This window comes from Pongo pygmaeus, chromosome 11 (assembly GCF_028885625.2).
Source record: "Pongo pygmaeus isolate AG05252 chromosome 11, NHGRI_mPonPyg2-v2.0_pri, whole genome shotgun sequence".
Classification (NCBI taxonomy): Eukaryota; Metazoa; Chordata; class Mammalia; order Primates; family Hominidae; genus Pongo; species Pongo pygmaeus.
The window spans coordinates 79,627,955-79,650,244 of NC_072384.2; the positions used below are offsets into that span (position 1 = coordinate 79,627,955).

Below are 22,290 nucleotides of genomic sequence, written 5' to 3' on the forward strand. Positions count from 1 at the left end.
TCAACTGGTGCAAAATGTCAACAGTGCTGAGGTTAAGAAACTCTGGCCTATAGCAAGATGCAGAGGGAAAGGCAATGTTTAAGACAAAACCCCTGCTCCCAATGATTGTATAACCTGCTTGAGGGGGTAAGATAAATGATAAGGGTATTTCCTAGGTTTTCTTCTAGGATGTTTATAAATTGAGGTCTTACACTTAAATCTTTAATCCATCTTTAGGTAATTTTTGCAAAATTTTTGTAAAAAAGTTTGTAAAAGGTAAGAGTCTAGTTTCATTCCTCTGAATATGGCTAGCCAGTTATCTCAGCACCATTTATTGAACAAAATAAATCATCAACAGAGTAAGCAGATAACCTATAGAATGTGAGAAAATATTCACAAATTATGCATCTGGCAGAGGTCTAACATCCAGAATCTATAAGGAATTTAAACAAATCAACAAGCCAAAAATAAATAACCCCATTAAAAAATGGGCAAATGACATGGACAGGTACTTCTCAAAAGAAGACATTCAAGTGACCAACAAACATGAAGAAAATGCTCAATATCACCAATCATCAGAGAAATGCAAATCAAAATCACAATGAGATACCATGTCATACCAGTTAGAATGGCTATTATTAAAAGTAAAAAAAAAAAAAAAACAACAGGTGCTGACGAGGCTGAGGAGAAAACAGAACACTTACATGCTGTTGGTGGGAATGTAAATTACTTCAGCCACTGTGGAAAGCAGTTTGGAGATTTCTCAGAGAACATAAAACAGAGCTATCATTTGACCCAGCAATCCCATGACTGGGTATATATGCCCAGAATAATGTAGATTATTATACCAAAAAGACACACACACTCCTATCATCATCACCATGCTATTCACAACAGCAAAGATGTGGAATCAACCTAGGTGTTCATCAATGGTGGATTGGATAAAACAAACATGATACACATACACCATGGAATATTACACAGCCATAAAAAATGAAATTATGTCCTTTGTCGCAACATGGATGCAGCCAGTGGTCATTATCCTAAGCAGATAACAGGAACAGAAACCAAATACCACATTTCTCGGTCATAAGTGGGAGCTAATATGGACATAAACATTGGAACAACAGACACCACAGACTACTAGAGAGGGGAGGGAGGGGATGGGGATGGGGGCATGAGTCGAAAAACTACCTATTAGGTACTAGCTCATTACCTGGGTCTCACATACCCATGTAACAGTCCTACACATGTATCCCCGTATCTAAAATAAAAGCTGAGGCCAGTCAGGGTGGCCCACGCCTGTAATCCTAGCAGTTTGGGAGGCTGAGGCAGGCAGATCATGAGGTCAGGAGTTTGAGACCAGCCTCGCCAACATGGTGAAACCCCATCTCTACTAAAAATACAAAAATTAGCCAGACATGGTGGCAGACGCCTGTAATCTCAGCTGCTCGAGAGGCTGAGGCAGGAGAACCACTTGAACCTGGGAGGCGGAGGTTGCAGTGAGCCAAGATCACACCGCTGCACTCCAGCCTGGGTGACAGAGTGAGACTCTGTCTCGAAAAAAATAAAATAAAATAAAATAAAATAAAAGCTGAAATTTTAAAAAAGGATAAATGATAAAAATGATCTCAATGCACAATGCATTAAGTACTGATCACAGGGTCTTTTAACACATGGGGCTTGAATTGCATACTTTTATGAGTAGCAAGGTAGATGTGCTGAATTTTGAAAGATTTGGATAGGCAAACAGAAAAGGATATTTCAAGTGGAGGGTACACTGGAGGCAGACATCCAGAGATGAGAAAGAACAACGTCTTTTCAGGACAGTAAATAACCAGCCCTGTCCAGCAATGTTTGTGCAGCAAGGCAATCAGCAAAAAACGTTTTCACTTGTCAAGCGGGATCACGTGACTGATGCAGTCCTGGCTCTGCCATGTCTTAGCTGGGTAAACACCAGTGTGTAAGCTGTAAAATTGGGATATCTCTTACCTTACAGTTGTTCCTGTAAAAATCAGACACTGACATGCCTGTCACATCGTCTTGCTTTTAAAGGATGGCAGCTCCTAGAGCAAATGTTAAGAAAAGACAGGTTGAATTTGGACTTTAAAGAAACTAAAGTAACAGGGTGGAAATTTACATTTATCCTATGGGCTGGAAGAGTCATTGCTTCAATGTATAAGGCAGTGACAAGATGAAAATAATGCTTTCGATTAATCTGAATCTAGGTGGATGATACATAAGTGGTCTCTCAGCTTTTCCAAATGGCTAACATTTTTCAAAGTATAAGTTTTTATTTTTTAAAAAACTTGATTATTTTCTGCTTCCTCCTGTAGTAATTTAGGCTCAACTGAGAAGAGGTCCCCGTTGCTCATGGCTGTATCCTCAGCAACTAGCATAGTACATGACACACAGCAGAGATAACCAATAAACTATTGTCTAACAGTTGAAACAGAAAAGAAAAAGTAAAAAGGGCCAGAACTATGGTGACAGCAGTTTGTGTGGGAAGATAGGGGTGCATGCCAAAGTTTTCCAAAGCAATTTGGTGATTTGGTTATAGACTAGCAATGAAAACTCAGGTGATGGGAGATTGGTGGAACCAATTGCAGGAGATTAGAAAATATGCAGATTTTAGGAAAAACCAATTGTATTTTACATCCCTGGATTACAGGGAGGGAGTAGACCAACGAAGTGCAGAACTAAAACTTGACAAAAGTTTTAAAGCAATTTAGCTAGCAGGGATTACTGAGGTTAGCAAAGTAAAAGGTGTTTCAAGAAAGATGAAGGACCTTATCTTCCCACTCTACGAGGAGCAGAAACTGAAAAATGACCTTCTATGTCGAACACTGCCATTCCAGAATTAAGTAATAGTTTTTGAGCGTCTAGAGTGGAGTCACAAATTAGCTACTGTAAAGTTAGTTTGCCTGTAGATCATTTTGTTTGGACAGCTTAATTCTGGCCTATTTAATAGTCAACATTTAAAAATCAGAAGCTCCATAAAAATTTGGATTCTTTAATTCTTTCAAATACCAGGGAAATGGCCAACCTTGTCTTCATTTTAACAGGCAGAATTGGATGAAGTTGAGTAAATGGTGCCACCTTTAAATGACTCCAATTCACTACCCAATTTGTCTCATTTGTGATATTCACCTGGCCCCTGTAGGTATTAGAGTTTGCAATTCCTGGTCTAATGGTATTATGTCAGCTTTAATGAAAATGGTTAAGAATAAAACCAGTAACAGCAATAATAGCACACTGAGCACTTAGTTGCAGGCACTAAGTATGCCACAGAGATCACCCACCATTTGAGGGAGGTGCTATAATTGTACCATTGTACAGGTAAAAAACTAAGAGGTTCAAAGACCTGCCTAAATGTCAACAGCCAGAAAGGGGTAATGGTAAGATTAAAAATCCAGTCAGACTTAATTTGCAGTTGCCAAATAGTATTCAAATTAAATGGTACTAAGTTACTCTATATGAAATCTGAGTCTTTTCCTAAAAGCAGATACCTCCATTTCAGCCACAGGAACTTGTGCACTTTTCTGCAGTATGTACACAGACATGCACAGCTCTGTGTGACTTTGGGTTGTTATCTCATTGCCTCTTACCTGTGCCTAAGATGATCTGAGATGAACTCAATAGCTTAGTTTCTCACCATAAATCATGAACTTTGGGTGGCAGGAGGGGAAGGTGGGAGTGGTAGAGACAATTGTCTTCATTTTTATGTCTAGTAAACATAAAATGCATAGATGCAATTAACCAACTTCAAGAAACTGAAGTTCTAATTGGAGATATGCAACAGACTCAGAGATTTTTAATGAGGTTTAGTAATAAGTGGGTGAGTATAAATGGAAGTCGCAGAGCATATTCAAGGTTGAGGGGACACAAGACATCACAATGAGAGCCAGGACCACCATTTGGAGATGTTTCAGTGAGTGTTTCAAAGTGTATAATGTGAAAATGTCCATGTTAAGGGAACAGGTTTCCGAGATGTCACACTGGGCACTCTGAGCTCTCTCCTAAAGTATGAGTGGGTGTTAAAGTTTGCTTGGCCGAATAAATATCCCATGGAATATACACAGAACAGAATGAAAGAACTTGAAAGATCAGACAGAAAAGACATTTGACTACATTGGAAGAAGTGAGAATTGGATTGGAAAACAAAGGCATCAGGATTCTAAAAAATAAGGCATCAGGATTCTATGGGGAAGATTTTAATCTGCTAATCTATGAATTTTGGAGGGGGGGGATTACATGTCAGTTAAGTCAAAATCAAAATGGTGTAACAAAGCAAGTCAAGAATAAAAACCTCACTCATAACTATCTTGGATAGCCAAAACCTTTGTTTCTGATAATACATTTGAGAAATGTGAAGTAGTGGTATAAGACACAGGAAGTAGGTTGCTTGACTAACAGGATATGTACATCTGGGAAACAGGTACTATCATAAAAGTGATGGATAATTACTCTGTCACACCTTGACTCCAAAACAATCAATTCATTTTGCTGTGCTACTTTAACATGATTCTGTTTTTTTTCAACTATAAATGGCATTACAGACGGAATGAAGCAATCAGTGAACCAGTTGATGAGCCTGATTTTCTTCCAAATCTTTGCGGTATGCTATGAAAAAGAACTCTGCTGAATGCCCACTGTGTTACATGGTATTCTAAGGCCTTTGACTTCATTATTTCATATAATTATCACTACAACTGTGTAAGGTAGACAAAAGTATTTTAAAGGTGAATCACAAGGTCAGAAAAGTGAAATAATTTGCCTAAGTTCACACAGCTGCTAGGAGACAGAGCTGATTCTCAAATCCTTCTCTCTGGCTTTTATTCATCTTCCAGTTGTGCTTTGGAATGAAGATGATCTGAGTTAAATCCTGCTACTTACCAACTTTGTGGCCTGAGCCTAATTAGTCTCTTTGGACTCCAGTCTCCTCTTCTGTGATGTAGGAAGACAATATCAATTCTCATGGGGTTGTTTTGAAAGAATTAAATTCGTTATTTGTTCATTTATCTATTGGAATGATAGATCATGGAATGAGGGAAGTAAAGAAGTGCTGGGGTGGGGATTGGTAACTGATTATAACAAAGTCAATGGATCAGAAGGTTTGCTGAGGTGAAAGGATTTCTAGAATAGCAGTACTAAAGCAGGTGAACTGGTTGGGAAATGGCCAAAGTATGATGCTTCAAGGAGGGATTTCAGAGGTGGTATGATTTGAAAGCCAACCTAACGGGGATGACAATGGGAGTAGGTAGCTAGGGATGTAGAATTAGAACTTTGGAAGTAAGGAAATTGAGAAGCTGAAAAGGAATGAGCATGCAAAGTATCTAGAATTCAGTTGATCCTTAAAAAATACTAACTCTGAAATAGTGTAAAAATATAGAAATAGCAAACATAGGCAACATGTTTCTTGTTTACACATTAAAAGAATGAAGGTGAAAAATCTGCCTGAGCGGCAGACAGTACATGTGAATACATCATAGTTGATGCTGCAGAAATGCATTTTCAAAGCAGAACAGGATAGTTCCTCAATCCAGCTTCTAGTCTCTGCTTCTGATATAACTCACTTATACTCAAAATACTTCTGCTAGAGGTAGTTAGGTATTAATTGCTTGTATAAGAGTATAGAACATAGTGAGGAACACACACACACGACAAAACACAAATTAAGTAGAATAGGAAATGTTAACAAAAATTTCCAGGCACTATTTTCTATCAAAAAACATCTGTATTACAGCTGTTCCTTCTGCCTACAAGGTTCTTCCCAAGCAACCCACATGTCTCAAGCCCTCACTCTGTTCAGATATCTGGGCAAGCATCACCTCATCAAATAACTGCTCTGTCTATACACCCTGTCCCCCAATCACTGTCTCGCCTTTCTCTGCTTTACTTTTCTTCATAGCACTTATCACTACTGGATATATCACATATTTATTTACTGTCTTTGTTTACCATCTCCCTCCCCAGAACTATGGCTCAATGAGTAGAGACTCTTCACTGTTTTATCTCTAGTACCTAAAACAAACCTGAGCAAACAGTAGAAGATTAATACATATTAATAACATTTTAAAAATAATCGAATAACTCTAAGGTCTTAAGCACTTAATAAAATGAATGGGTTCCCATTTTTACATGTAAAAGTCATGAACTAAGGTTAAAGTGTAGAAAATAAACTAAAATTTCTAGTCTACTGCTTTTTCCTTTTTACCAACCCTGAAGATGAGGGTTCAGGTAAAAAAAATTAACTGTTTCCCTTAGGGCTCATGGCCTACATGTTTGTTAAATCCAATTTGCTCAGCTTGTAGTTCTGTGGAATGCACTGTCCATGATGGTCCCTTCCAATGACACCAAATTTTAACCACCACAAAGGGAGAAAACACTAAAAGGAATTTATCCAAGCTGTCTCATTCGAATGAATGCTTTTTGTGAGTTGGTGGGGAGAAGGAGCGGATATTTCTTTACATGAATTTTATTGTTATTTATACTCAAGTTAAACAACAAAAATAGGAAACATTTTGAATCAGCATATGCCCAAAAACTAAACATTAAAATGGTGGTCCCACTATTCCTGAAACCAAACATTGGCTAAAATGAACTATATGCACTTTTAAGGTGAACAAACACAAGAAGTCTATATTTAGCAAGGAAGTTAAAATGCTTGTCAGCAAGTCTAATATCTTAGAGGAAATATTTATTTCAAAAGTAATAACTAATGTGGTCATATTAATTAATTGGTTAACAGTTACAATGATGGAAACCCTTAAAATTCGTATAAAAAACTGAAATTACAGTTAGGCTGCTTGCATATTTCACAACTATATGTTTTCCAATGATCTATTAACCTAAACTAAAAATTAAATACACATTAATTCATCAACAGTGATATAACTTCAAGGCTGAGAAAAATGCACTAATCACAAAGAATTTCAATTAAATGATATCAAGGAGTCCAGAGAGAAGAAATATTTCCTGTGGGAGAAGTTCTAATTATAAATAACTGTGTATTGGTTTAAAGACTAACATACACCTAGCTTTACCAACACTTGTGAAAAAAATTACACATTACATACTTTGTTCAAAGCCTAATATGAAAATTGTAACAAATCCTCTACTTAAAAAAAAAAAAAAGTGACTACCTGAAAAAGATTCATAACATCTCATTAACAAAGCAAAAATGTTAAACTGAAAAGGTTCACCTGTTTTGGTCTTCAGTTACAAACAAAAAAGCACTGATAATTCACTATAACAGCTTCTTAAACAATTAAAAAATATTTTGTCAACTGAAAAAACATCACTGAATCAATGAGCTTTTGATCATTTTATTCACAAAATATAAGCGAGACTTACATCCCTTTCTGGTGAAAGTTTTCAAATAATTTTATGTGTAGGGCCTTGAGATGTACCAATTATAAAACATGTTAAAATGAAAACATTTTTTAAATTTACAAATACAAACCAATACTTTATACAAGAATTCTCTATAAAGTTCGTCAATCAAAGTAAAAAATAATTTGTTTCAACTGAATATAAGGCATGTCCAGTTTATGTTATTTTGTAGAATTATTTTTGTTTTGCTGGAGACTTTTCTCTTCGCCGGTCCTGATTTTTCTTTGATTCTCTGGATTGTTCAGAGTATCTGCTAGATTTTTCCCATCGTCTCTCAGCACCATTTTGATATCTATCTTCATCACTTCTTGAGCCTGAGTGCCTTCTATTCATTTCCCTTGACTTTGATCTATCTTTTCTTCTGAAATTTTCACTGTCTTTATTTCGGTGTGTATGCTTCTCATTTTCAGAAAAAGAATTTCTTCTCTCTCCTCTCTTCTTTTTCGGATCACCATGCTTATTTTCCAAATCTATATGCATTTCTTGGTCTCTGTCATTCGCAACTCTACTGTAGTTATTTCGTTCAGAAGGAACATCTTTGTCTGATGTGTACTTTGTTATAGGATCTCTCCAATTTGAATCTCTTGAATTTTGATCTCTGTGTTTTTCTGATCTTCTTTCTCTCTCAGTCCTTGTTTCCTGGTGCCCGTGTTCTTGTCTTCTTTCTTTTTGTTTCCTATCATTTGTTTGCTGGTTTCTGATCAATTTATCTACCTCTTTACTTCTGGTCTTCCCATGTCCCTTCTTTCTTACATCATTAGCTGCGTGTGTAAAATAAAAGACAGTTAGCTTTTATTTCAATCTTAATTTCATAATTATAACAATCACATTTACTGATACAGTGTAGGTTTACTAACTCAGATAAACCAGGTGCAAAGCCAAATTGATTGAATAGAAAGTCTGATGACACAGAGTCTTACCAAATGCTTAATTTTATTTTTTGAGACAGTTTTGCTCGTTGCCCAGGCTGGAGTGCAGTGGCGCAATCTCGGCTCACTGCAACCTCTGCCTCCTGGGTTCAAGTGATTCTCCTGCCTTAGCCTCCCGAATAGCTGAGATTGCAGGCGTCTGCCACCATGTCTGGCTAATTTTTGTATTTTTAGTAGAGACAGGGTTTCTCCCTGTTGGTCAGGCTGGTCTCGAACTCCTGACCTCAGGTGATCTGCCCAGCTCGGCCTTTTAAGAATATACAACATTTCAGGCCAGGTACAGTGGCTCATGCCTATAATCCCAGCACTTTGGGAAGCAGAGGGGGTTGGGGACAGACTGCTTGAGCCCAGAAGTTGGAGACCAGCCTGGGTAACGTAGCGAAAACCCCTTCTCTACAAAAAATTCAAAAATTAGCTAGCTGTGGTGGCGTAAGCCTGTAGTCTCAGCTACTCAGGAGCCTGAGGTGGGAGGATCAATTGAGCCTGGGAGGCAGAGGTTGCAGTATGCCAAGAATGCACCACTAGACTCCAGCCTGGGTAACAAAGTGGGACTCTGTCCAAAAAAAAAAAAAAAAAAAAAGGGAAGGGGAGGGGAGGGAGGAAGGGGAATATATAATATCTCAACATTAGTTACTAAAGTACTGTTTTGATCTTGAGATTTAAGACAGTAAACAGAAATTTTATAGCAAATGTAAAAATTTTAGAAAGCAACTCAAATGGTACATTTCTACTTAACAAATTGAATCCAAAAGCTAAAATTCCAGCCCATAGAGTGTTATTCATAGGACTATTAAGTCAGATCAAAATACAATGATCACCCAAACTAGCATTCACTTCCTAAACATAGGAGGAGTAGAATAACTGGGTTTGCTTAACAGCATGAACATGTATTTCTCAATGAAAGGCCTCTTCCTGCAAAAACAATAGTTCTCCCATTACTATCAGAGAGGCACTAATTGCACCAACAAGAGCAGATATGTTAAGATTTACAGTCATAGGCTTTAGTTTCTGTAGAAACTCTTCTGAAAAGACCTCAAACAATTTGATTTTGCTGATATAATCACAACTATAAATATAAAATGGCTATACTGAAATAACCACTTTAAGCAATAAAACAAATTTAATCAGTTTATCTGTTAATTTGGGTGCATAAATCAAAGATGCTAAGATAACAAAAATTTCTGTCAAATTCATACATAGACAAGAAAGAGAAAATATGATAGAAAAGTGCCTCTTGTCACCCTAACTCTACCTAAATCTCACTGTACCAGCCTCTATTTCTTCCGCTAAATGCATATCTTTGGCACATGGTACAGTCAGTTGGTTTGCCACTAAGGACCTATTTCTCTGGTTCCTATCAAACAGCTCAGCTGAGCTGCAGCTACCCAAGCAGAAACCATCTGGCTCTGTGCTAAACCAGCGTCCCCCTGATCCTACTGTACACCACTGTCGGGCTTTACTGATATTAAAACCCAGCCATATAACAACAGGCAATCTCTTCTCCGTTTGCTATGTTTGCATTATAATTTGCTAATTTTGGGGCAGTTCATGCTGCTTTTATGCTATTTAATATTTTATTAATAAAACAAAGTTCTCTACTGAAATTGTATGAGAAGGCAAATTAATTTTGAATCAGCAAGCTTCCTTATTGCAGCAATTCATGCTGTGTTATCATCTGTTCTCAAAATGGATACCATGAAATAACAAATTCTGTAGAATATAAAAATGGTGAATGTTAAATGAACAATGTTTGTACACTTCAATTCATGAATAAAAGTTCCTGTAAGCAAACAATCTTTCTCTGATAATACAAAAAACAGTCCCACAATTCTGGATGTCACACAGTATGTAAAACACTTTGAAACATAACCAGCTATGGAACAAAGGTGTAAAGATTAGCCTTTCAATTTAAGGCTACAGAGGAAAGTACTGATGCCATATTTGATGAAATATTGCATCCAAACAAAACAAAATGAGAAATGACATGCATGTAGGATAAGCAGACAATCCCTTATTTGGACCAAGATACTGTAATGAAAGAAAGCAGAGCTGACCTTGGGTAAAACAACACAGATCTTTTCAGAAACTGTGAACCAGATCAAACTTTGAAAACATCTTTTACTATAGCATTTCCACTTCCAGGTAGGATAGAGAAGACTGTGGCAAACCTGTGCTCCTGCTGAAAATAACTAGAAATGCCAGATACAATTTTAAAATGTTGCATTGAAAAACGTTGAAAAGTACACAGAAATCAAGTTGAAGGAACTCCTAATTGCCAAAGCTAAGATGATTTGAACAAAATAAATGACAGTATTGGACTTTAACCCACAGGATAAGATAAATAACCGTGAGTCTATATTGATATATACAGTTGACTAAATAAATAAATGAGGGAAGAGGGACAACACTTTCTTATAGAAGAAATTCAATTACTAGATGTAGAAGAAAACAGACAAATAAAAAATCACCATTAGGAAAACACCATAGTAAAAATAAGCGTTGCAGACAAGATCCAAAGATGGATGTTAAAATTAGTGAGTAAAAGCTGGAGGAAAAAGAGATTTGCATAGTATCAAGTTACCTCCCTACAAGATATTTTCACAGAGAAAAATAGTTTCCCTGAAGACATCCAGTGGACACCACCTTACTCAAGTGATCAAGGTTGTCACCCAAAATAAAATTACGAACCTCTTGATAAGATGCACGAAGAACAACACATTGTTTCTAATGTACTCTTGCCAAAAATGTCTAATCTCATTCTAATAATGAGAAAACATCAGACGAAACTCCATACTGAGGGACAGGTTACAAAATAAGTGACCAGAGGACTTCAAAAGTGTTAAAGCTATTAAGAACAAGGAAAGCCTGAGAGGAACTATCACAGAATGCAGAAAACTGAGAATACAGTTAAATGCTAGCAGAATCCTGAAATAAGAAAAACGACACTAGTGGTAAAACTGGTTTTCAAATCACATCTGTAGTCTAGTCAATAATGCTGTTCCAATGCTAATTTCCTAGTTTGATAAATGAACCAGGATTATGTAAGATGCTACCATTAGGGGAAGTTGGATGAAGAGTATATGGAAATTCTCTGTACTGTTTTTGCAACTTTCCTAAGTCTAAAATTAGCTCAGAATAAAAGGTTACAGTTACAAAGTAAAAATTATAAAGGCATCAGAGAGCTAGTGGAAAAACAAGGACTAGAGGGGCCAAGATGCAGGAGAAAGCAGAAACATTGAGAAGTGATGTTCTACAGCCACTTTCTCCCTGGGAGCATCTGCTGATTCAGGGAAGCTACTGAGGGACAGAAGACACCAGAGGTCTGGTAGCCTTGCAGGGCTAGAGAGACAAGAATGGGACTGGTTATTTGCAATACACATATGTACAAAAGATATCATATCTAGAATATGTAAAGAAAACCTACAAATCAACAGAGAAAACAACTTAATTTAAAAAAATTGGTAAAATACTTGAACAGCCGCTTGACAACAAAAATCCAAATGGTCAATAATGGGTAAAATGGCATTTAACTTCTTTAGTTGAAATGCAAATTAAAACTAAAACCACAATGCAGTACCATTACACATCCACCAGAATGGCTGAAATGAAAAAGACTGTTAATTTGAAGTATTAATGAGAATGGGAGCTACTGAAACTCTTATACATGGCCGGTGGGAGTGTAAATTGGAATAACCACTTGGAAAACTGACAGTATTCACTAAAGCTAAATATATGTACATCTTATGACACACTGACTCCACCTATAGGTATATACCCAGTAGAAATGTGAAAAAATAAATAACGTCATCAAAAGATATGTGCAAGAATATACATGGAATATCACTTGTAAATCTAAAGTCTGTTGAGCAAAAATGATAAATATATATTGTGGTATATTCATATAGTAGGAAACTACACAGCAATATTACTGAATTAACTATAACTAAATGCAGTAATGCACCTAAATCTCACAAACATAATGGTAAAAAAATAAGCCAGACATAAAAAGGAGTCCATAATACATAATGCTAAAGGTAAAAACAGGCAAAATTAATTTATGAAATTACAAACCAGAATAGTAGCTGCCATGAGGATGGAAGGAGTAGGAACTGGGAGAGGAAACACAGAGAACTTCTGGGGTACCGGTATGTCTTGATCTGTGTGCTAGCTATGAGGCTGTGTTCCCTTTATAAAAATTCATATAGCATCTGAGATCCATATTGAATGTATGATATATGTCAATTACAAACAGCTTTAATATTAAAAGTAAAAAACTAAAATTTATTTAAAATAAAAACATCAGGATAGCTCCTATAAACTAAATTACAAACATTATGAATGGATGGTTCATATCAGTCATCACTCAGATAAGTATCTGCGAATGAAATATTTTCATTTCTATGATGAGGATGTCAAAAGGTAATCCCAGGATTATAAATGTTGTACTACAGACTGCAAGAATGATAGATGGGACCATTTGTATTAATTGTGGCTTTTAAACAACTGATCTCTAAAACAAATAAGCAATCAAATTATTTTCTTCCTTCATATATATCAGCAATATATTTATTAGAAAAGAGCAAGCCAAATTACAAATGAGCTTCAATACCTGAGGCAGAGCTATGACTACTGATGGATGAAGAGTCGCTCTCTTCACTGGAAGACTCTGAACTGCTATCACTGCTGTCAGAATCAGAGTCGGATGAGTCAGACTCTGAAGAGGAGGATGCTGAAGAGGAAGAGGATGGGGAGGATCTATTTTGCTCAACATCTGGTTTCTGTGCCACGATGACCTTTGGTGTATTTTTGAGATGCTCACGCAGTTCATCCCTAATTTAAAATATAATCTGTTAGATTCTATTTCAAAGACGATTATGAGATGATTTTATAATCTGAACATAAATTCTGAGAATAATCCTTACGTTAAACCTCCAAGACCTATAGAAGTAAAGAAGTTGATGGCAAACCGAGTGTTTCTTGGATTATCTCGGGGTAATAATCCTTCAAAGAATGGCTGTAGAGTTCTAAAAAGGAAAAAAATAAACAAAAGAGAATACATTGCTTAAAGATAAAAAGGTAAAATCCTTAGTCATTTTTCAGACTTTTCATATATTAAATTACTAAATGAAATACAACCAAGTAACTAGTTGATGTCATTTATTAGGTTAGGTTACGTGCTATCTAAACGAAATGAGTAGGGTCAAGTAATAATGTACCAAACTTGATTTCTATCATTATACAATGTAGGAGGTTTTTAAAAAACTTTTTTTACACACACATAGAAAGATAAATATATACACATATATACACGTGTGAATATATATAGTGTGTATATATATATGCACACATATGTATATAAGTGAGTATATGTACAAAAAATTTTAAAAACCTTCTCTGTTGTATGTGCATGTACACACACATACATAGAACTGTGTCAAGTACTGGGGGAGAGGTGTAAGTCATCAACAGGGAGAAATCAAGGATGAAGACCATATAATTACAATATATATGGAGTGAGACAACCAGAAAGACACTAACAATACAAGGTGGTTTTGGACATTTGGTTTTCAGCACCACACTGAGTAACTACTCAGTGGAGTCAGAAAAAACTTTCTCACAGAAAAAGGTAAAATATAAGAAGAATGATTAAGAGTTTGCCAGATAGATCAATAAGACAGGAAAATGCCAGCAGTGGGAACTGAGGTAAGGAAGCATGAAAGAGCCAGATGTGTTTAACAAGCTTGGCAGTGTTGGTATGGCTGGAGTGCAGCTTGCTGAAGAGAGAGAAGATGAGCCTGGTCAAGTAGACAGGGACCAAATAAGCAAGTATATGAAGCCAAGAGAAGTGGATGGAATAGTCCAGAGACAGCGTGTGGAACCCAGGAACAATGAAGAGGCAGGCTGAGGAGAAGACTGAGAGAGGAAGTGAGAAGAAAGTGTGGAGCCACAGTGAGTAGGTGGTCAACTGCATAAGTGAGGCAGAGAAGTGAAGAGGCATGCAGCCTGAGAAAGACAACTGAATATGGCAGGTGGTCACTGAGAAATCTCAAAGGATGATTTCAGTAGTGTCAATGGAGTAGAAGTCAATCTAAGTGGCAATCTGAACAAATAGGAAATAAGAAAGGTGAGAGAGGATTACATAATAGTCCTGAAATAAGGCTCTAGTTCTATGTAATAATTTGAACAATTATTAATAGATGAAATATATACTCAAAACTGTCCACTGATAATATTAGTTATCATTCTAAGGCTTAAAATTAGGGTAAAAAGAAAATAAAATTATAAATATCGCTGGAGAATTCAAGTGAGCATACAAAAATAATTCTGTATTTTCTAAGAAAATTTAAAAAGGCATTAATCTGAACTCCACTTAAACTAAAAACCACCACTAAAAGTTGCATGTTGTCCTGTGTGACATAACATGAGATTCATAGTGATTCATGGATGAAGAAAGTCTCAGGGGGCTTAGTTCTTGTTTTTACAATCTCGGATGGGCTTATGTCTGCTACAATGGGAGAAAACCAGAGGTCAATAAGAATAAAAAGTGCTTAATGGCAAACTTACTCATCCTTTAATCTTGCATTAAGTTTAGGAAGACCCATGTATTCACACAGTTCCTGGAAAAATATTTTGACAAAAATTCTACTGGATGATGTAGTGGTTTCTTCACTCAGTTTTATACATTCAAGAACCTGAAAATTAAAATCAAAAAAGACAAGTATATTTTAATTTATAAAAGACAGGACAGAGTGACCAATATTTGTAGGTTTAAGTGTTTCTCAAAATTACTATTTATTCCCATCTTCAACCAGAGTTATCTCTGAATATCTCCCCTTATGCTGACATAAAGTTTAAAACTACTTCTTTATACTAACTTTCAAAATGTTAAGATGCTACAGAAATAGATTTCATTCTCTGTTTTGAGTAATGTGCTTTTTATAGCAGGGAAGATATCCTCTCTTGAGCATATAATGGTAAAGATTACTAGCTCCTAAACCTTACTCATCAAAATGTGGTGTATATGAAGGTTTGGGGCAAAATGCCACTTAGCACTTTAGGCTACAATTTTGTTTAGCACATATAATATATGATAAAAAAAAAAAAGACAGAAAGTATAATGGTTTATTCAGAATATTAAGAATGTGGCTTAAAAACTGAAATGCCTAAAGAAATATTTTTAGGGCAAATAAAAATAAAAGTAACCTCTAGTTTTTATGGGTTATGTGTTTGGGGGGCCCATTAGTTAGCTAATTGTTTAAAATTCTCACTTCATTTTCTCAAAGAGGGGAAAAAAAGAAGTCAAAAATTATTACAATTAGTCTCCTGGGTTAGATTACAAATGCCTATTAATGTAGCTGGACATACTTGGTACTTAAAGTACTAAAAAAATCTAACCAATGTTTTTAAGTTTGAGATATTGCCTCATTCTACCATTAGTAGGATGGCACTCTACAAGATAATCCTGTTCTTTCCTCCTGGATGTCATTTCTCTTCTCTTTCTTTCTTTCAATTCCTTTAGCAATTTTGCTTTTCTTAGAATCTAAGACTTTTTATTTTGTATCATTGCTATGGGCATATCTTACCTCTGGTCTTATACTGTAACCCTCTTGAAAGGAGGGGCCATGTATAATTCACTTTGAATACCCAGCACCTCTCTCAATGACTCAGTATATAAGTGGTGGCTAACTAACATTGGTTGAATAATAGCTGTAAAATAAATGCCAACTTAATGAATGCCTTTCAAATTTCAATCCAGGGCACATTTTCCCATCAAGAATATATCTTTCTTTGTTCTATGACTATAGGATATTCTCTCTATAGCTTACCCAACTTCAATGTCTGCTAAAAAGAACACATCCTTCTAGAACAATCATTTTTTCTTAAACACAACAAGAGGACCCATGGAGAGTTATTCCCTCGGGAATCAAGGGAGAGTAATTCAGAGACACATTTACCACCAAAATAGTGGCATATGTGGATGTGAGTGTGCATGCATGTGTGTGTACACGGAGAAGATGAAAATCTGCAGTATTTTTCCTGAAGACACTCCTAGCCATCACTATTGAAACACTGGCATGTTTGGACTATTAATATAATACAAATATAGTATTTCTTGTATATTATTTACCTAGCTTTCTGATTCCTTATTACATGACGATAATCTCAAAGACAGCAGTTCTACACATTTCATTTTAAAGCACATTTCATAATAGGATAAATATGGCTAGCTTATATGAAAATCTATTTGAGAACAGGGAATTAGGAAGGAAGTATAAATATTGACCCATGTACTTACACTCCATGGAAGTGAATCAGTGTATAAAAGGTGAGCAAACATCTTAGCAACATTTCTCAATTTGTTTGTTTCCAAGCGATGGATGGTATCATACTGTTCTTTGAATATACCTTCAAAGGATTCCATGTACTCTTTCTTTAGCATGCAAAATCGCTAATAAATAAAAAATCAGTACCATTAAAAATTGAATGTTAATAAAATTATGAGCATATTAAATCCTAAATTTACTGAACCAAAACTTAATAAATATGTTTTATATTTTCAAAGAGCATATATCACTAAATCCTTTTGTGCCATATGATGCTCAAAAAAGAAGTTAATATATATGTTTCTAATTACCTGAGATTTACATGTTAAAACAAAATCATACATGTAGCTGATCACATGTGGGTAGAGCTTAAAGAAATATTTTAGATCATGCTTTAATTGTGCTGCCTGAACATGTACTTGACTTTAGACACTGCTTTGAGATTTTGAAAAGACAGCATTTACTTGTCGTCTATTGGGAAATTATTACAAATCATGGAAAATTCCAAAAAGCTCTGGAAAAGTGATATGCAAAGTTAAAGCACTGCAAAAATGAAGTAGAAAAAGAGGAAGGTGAAGAGAGTGGGAAACCTGAGGAAGGAGATAATAATTTGCTTTTAGCAAAAGTGGTAATATGTTGTTATATGAGACCAGACCATAAAGCAGACACCATTAATTTACAATATTTGTTTTAAGGATTCCCTCAGTAGAGGCTGGAACTCACCCCAGCTAATAAGCCAAAAAATTTTTCGTATGTCCTCTGTTGGGCACAGCAATCAAGTATCATGTTGCAGAGTTCTTTCTATTTGCGGAAAAAAAATACATTAATGATTCAAAACACAAAGAGACTAAATATTGTATAATTTACCAGTATGATAGTGACTGCCTGCGTTTTTAAATAAGGGTTTAAAACAGTTCAAAAATTTTGTAAATAAAATAAAAACCTCAATCTATGTCAAACTCATAATTTTTTACAGCCTTGGGTCTGGCTGACAGCTTCCACAGTCATTTATGCTAATTACATTAATTATAAAATTCTAAATTCATGATAAGTATGAACCACATCAAGAAAACCTAGTATAGGAAACAGACATATGAGGGAGAGATTTAATACACTGCATTCTTAAAGGATTCTATGCAGAATTCTTTTAAATACAGTCTCACCAACACAACATCTAACAATTCAGTTACATATGTCCCAAGGATATGAACTCAATTGCTAAGGAATATATTTAGCATGGAAAAGGCAGATCATTATTAGTCTTTACTGAGGCATAAGTCGGTACAACTTCAACGTTAACATAAAGTTAACGTTGATAAAGAAACATCAAAAAATACCTCTGTGGATGAATTTTCTCACCTCAAAATAAATGTTATTCATATAGACCTATCTATATGGATCTATACAAATAAATGGAATCATTCCATAACTGCTAGTATATTGTTCCAATTAGCTATTCAGGTGCCATGTAAACCTCTCTGAAAATTCTGTTAAACTAATGGATAAATGCCCAGTCAAGAAATACTATCCTCACAGATGATTTCTACTTAACAAATTAGTTTTTTAATTAACATGTTAATTGCTGAAATAATTCAAATGAAATATGTATTGATTATAGCAATGTCATAGATGAAAAAACTCAAGCAACATAAGGTGAATAGAGACAAAATGAAAAAAGGTGTTAATTCATCTACGATCAGTGTAATCTTTTCTATAAAGATTTACCAGAAACTTAAAACAATTTTCCAAATAGAGTAACTGTAATATACTTGCTTTGTGCAAACAGAAAGTAAGCATATAAAAACGTGTTGCTTTTTAATTTTTACCTTTATATTTTCAATGAACAATTTTGACATTTTGTCATATTTACTAACACAGGATATAACCTAACTAAAAATAGTAAATATTTAAAAAAATTATATTATTAAGTATTTACTGCATGTTAACAGTATTGTCAGAGACTCCAGAGGAGGACTTAGAGCAAGAGGTACGAAGGGAACCTTGGAGAAGCACAGAACAGATACTCTAGAATTATGCTGTTCAACATGGTAGCTGCTAGCCATTATGGCCAGTGGCTATTTAAATTTAAATTATGTTAAATTATACATAAAATTAAAATTTTAGTTCTTCAGCCACATTACTAGTCATATTTCAAATACTCAAAAGCCACATGTGACTAGTGACTACTGTACTAGAAAGTGCAGAATATAAATACTTCCATCAGTACAGGAAGTTGTATTGGACAGCACCGTTTTAGATACTGATACTCAAGGAACAATCTACTCAAAGCTCAAAGGCCTCACTTTACAACACAGGGATGGCTACTTTCAGATGCCATTATATTGTGCTATATATATATAAAAATATATATAAAAATAAAGATAAGTCTCAAGTTATCTCAAGTTATCGCAACTAAATGTTTATAAATGTGTAAGTTCTGAAAAGGTGTACTTTATCAAAATTTCATAAAGTACTAAAAACTAAAAATATTAGGCTTTTCTAAATTCTACCAAATTATGTTAACTTCATATATGAAAATTCACTTTCAACTTTTTTTACCAACATTACATTTTATAATATAAGTTAATCAGGTTTTAAACAACAAAACATGGTAATATGCTGATAGCACTGCTATGCACTACTTGCAAAACAAATTACCTTCTTCCCTAGACTAAACGCAATTATAAGAGTTATTCCCTCTAGCTTATAATAATTAAATATTTTAACATTTTAATTAAGTATTACAGCAATTTTAGGAGTCTTTTGAGCACATGAAAATAAATGCACTAAGATACTTTTCCAAATATTATCAAAATATACTGAGGTTATTTCTGGAATAACTATCTTCTCAGTGAATATTAATACAATTTATAATGGCTTAATTATCTTCCTCAGATAACACGACAAGATCATACAGTAATTTCAGTGACAATTATAATTTTAAAGGTTTTAATGTATTAATTTCCTTCCAGTGATGGCATATCAAGCATGGCCAGTGTACAAACAAGCACACTATTACTAATATACCAATAACAAAACTTTGAAAGGGAAAAAAAGGAATCTTTTACATTTTAAAAGATAATTTTTTGTCAAAATTCCGTATCACTATAGTTCAAGAATTAATCTATATTCTAGAACAAAGACTGGCAAACCTTTTCTGTAAAGGGCCAGATAATAAATATTTTAGGCTTTAGAGTCCATATGGTCTCTGTCAAAACTACTTATTCTGCGGCTGTGGTGTGAAAACAGCCATTGACAATATATCAATGAATGAGTCTTGCTATATTCCAATAACACTTTATTCATAAAAACAGGCAGCAGGCCTCCGCTGCAGGCTGCCAACCTCTGTAACACATAAACATTTTTAAAGGCTTTGGACAAAGAATTTATATCTAACAGTAACTTAGCTCCGATAATCAAGAAGACCTAGAAGAACCAGAAACTGAACAGCCCATCAGAGCTGATACATTCACTCTGGCATCTGTGCCCGGTTTACCACATGTAAAGCAAAGTGAGAAAAATACAATCACCAAAGCTTTGGCTCAGTTTCTAAGGATGTAATATCTAGATGGGAAGGAAGCAATATATACAATATACATTAGAAAAAAAAAAACAGAAGAAAGAGCAACTTTATCTACTTAATCTGATCTTCATTATCCTTGGCATTAGGGTTCTGATACTTTGAAAAGTGAAGTATACCAAGCTGTAAGACAGTGAGAGCCAAGATGGAGCTATCTTCTGGTGTGCCTGACATATATTATCTGCTGAATACATTTTCATTAAAGGAATTAATGAATGAAGTCTGGGAGTGGTGGCTCACGCCTGTAATCCCACTGCTTTGGGAGGCCGAGGCAGGCGGATCACCTGAGGTCAGGAGTTTGAGACCAGCCTGGCCAACATGGTGAAACACCATCTCTATTAAAAACATAAAAACTAGCCGGGTGTGGTAGAGGGTGCCTGTAATCCCAGCTACTAGGGAGGTTGAGGCAGGAGAATTGCTTGAACCTGGGAGGCAGAGGTTGCAGTGAGCTGATATCATGCCACTGCACTCTAGCCTGGGTGACAGAGTAAGATTCTGGCTCAAAAAAAAAAAGAATGAAAAAATTATATACATTTTTCTATATCCAACTAGAGCAATGTAATATGTGCTGTGATCTTTATCATTTCTACTGCAAAGAATGCGTTAGTCGCAAGCTCGTCCAACCTGTGGCCAACAGGCTGCATGCAGTCCAGGACAGCTTTGAATGAGGCCCAACACAAATTCATAAACTTTCTTAAAACATTATGTTATCTTTTTGCAAATTTTTTTTTTAGCTCATCAGCTATTTTTAGTGTTAGTGTATTTTATGTGTGGCCAAGACAATTTGTCTTCCAATGCAGCCCAGAGAAACCAAAAGATTGGATACCCCTGCAGTGCATCCAAAAGATGGACCACATAATCCATTAAAGAACAAATTTCCTACTATACTTAAGCCAAAATTTGATTTATAGGCAACAACTCAGAAATTCTACGTAAAGTGCAGTGTTTCAGAGACTCTCTTTTTACCATCTCATTTGAGCAGAAAATTTAATTCACTGGAGTGAGCAATATATCTGAAACACCCTAAGCTTTGTGTTATCTTAAAATGATATAAAACCTACACTAAAAAATAAATATTTAGTACTGAGGTATTGCTTCAATCCACAAAACGTACCCATTAACAGCCTTAAACATTTTTAAAACCAATATATACATTTCCTAATAGAAAAAGTATTAACATACTGTTTGGCTTTCAGGAAACTCCATTTTCAGCAATTTGTGAGCACATTCTTCAAAATCTAAACTGTGGAAATGATCACAATAGGTTAAAAGCTTGCAACATAGACTGTACACTCTTATACACAAGAATCTTACTTTAATAATGGTTTTAAATCATCTTTTTTAACTGTAATTTCATATTGTTGTACTGTGTATATAAGGAAAATATAGCTCTTAACTCTACAGAGAAGTGCCAATACATACAACATGGATGAATCCTTGAATTATGCTAAGTGAAAGAATCTCGACACAAAAGACTACATATAGTATGATTCCATTTATACAAAATGTTCAGAAGTAACAAATCTATGGACACAGAAAGTAGATTAAATGACTAGAAAGTGACTGCTAATAGCCTCAGGTTTAGTTTAGAGTAATAAAAATGTTCTGGAATTAGACAATGATGATGGTTGTACAACTTTGTAAATATAATAAAACCACTTGCAGTCATGCATCGCTTAATGACACGGTTATCTAATGAGAAATGCATTCTTAGGAAAATTTTTCATGTGAGAACATCACAGAGTGTATTTACAAAAACCTAGATCGTACAAGCTAATATACCTAGGCTACATGCTATGGCTGTTGCCCCTATGCTACAAACCTGTTCAGCATGTTACTGTACTTCTGAATACTGTAGGCAACTGTTAACACAATGGTAAGTATTTATGTATCTAAACACGCCTAAACATAGAAAAGGTTTAGTAACAATATGGTATTATAATCTTATGGGACCACCATTGCCTACGTGGTCTATTGTTGACTGAAAAACCGTTACATGGCACATGACTGTAAATGTATACTTTAAAAGGGTATCATAGCATGTTAATAAAATCTCAACCTTAAAAAGGCAAAAATAAAAATA

General features: G+C 35.1%; 1 protein-coding gene across 2 annotated transcripts in view; it reads right to left on the minus strand.

The window, feature by feature from the left end:
- Positions 1 to 7,291: 7,291 nt before the first annotated feature.
- Positions 7,292 to 22,290, minus strand: part of CWC22 (CWC22 spliceosome associated protein homolog) — a 102,112-nt gene continuing 87,113 nt past the window's right edge. For both annotated transcript variants that reach the window (XM_063647668.1, XM_054478218.2), the window contains exons 14-20: positions 21,390 to 21,450; positions 17,351 to 17,428; positions 16,600 to 16,752; positions 14,868 to 14,995; positions 13,226 to 13,327; positions 12,913 to 13,133; positions 7,292 to 8,135 (exon numbers count right to left, since the gene is read on the minus strand). In XM_063647668.1, coding sequence (XP_063503738.1) covers positions 7,549 to 8,135; positions 12,913 to 13,133; positions 13,226 to 13,327; positions 14,868 to 14,995; positions 16,600 to 16,752; positions 17,351 to 17,428; positions 21,390 to 21,450 — 1,330 coding nt within the window. In that variant the 3' untranslated portion in view covers positions 7,292 to 7,548. The remainder of the gene's footprint in view (positions 8,136 to 12,912; positions 13,134 to 13,225; positions 13,328 to 14,867; positions 14,996 to 16,599; positions 16,753 to 17,350; positions 17,429 to 21,389; positions 21,451 to 22,290) is intronic.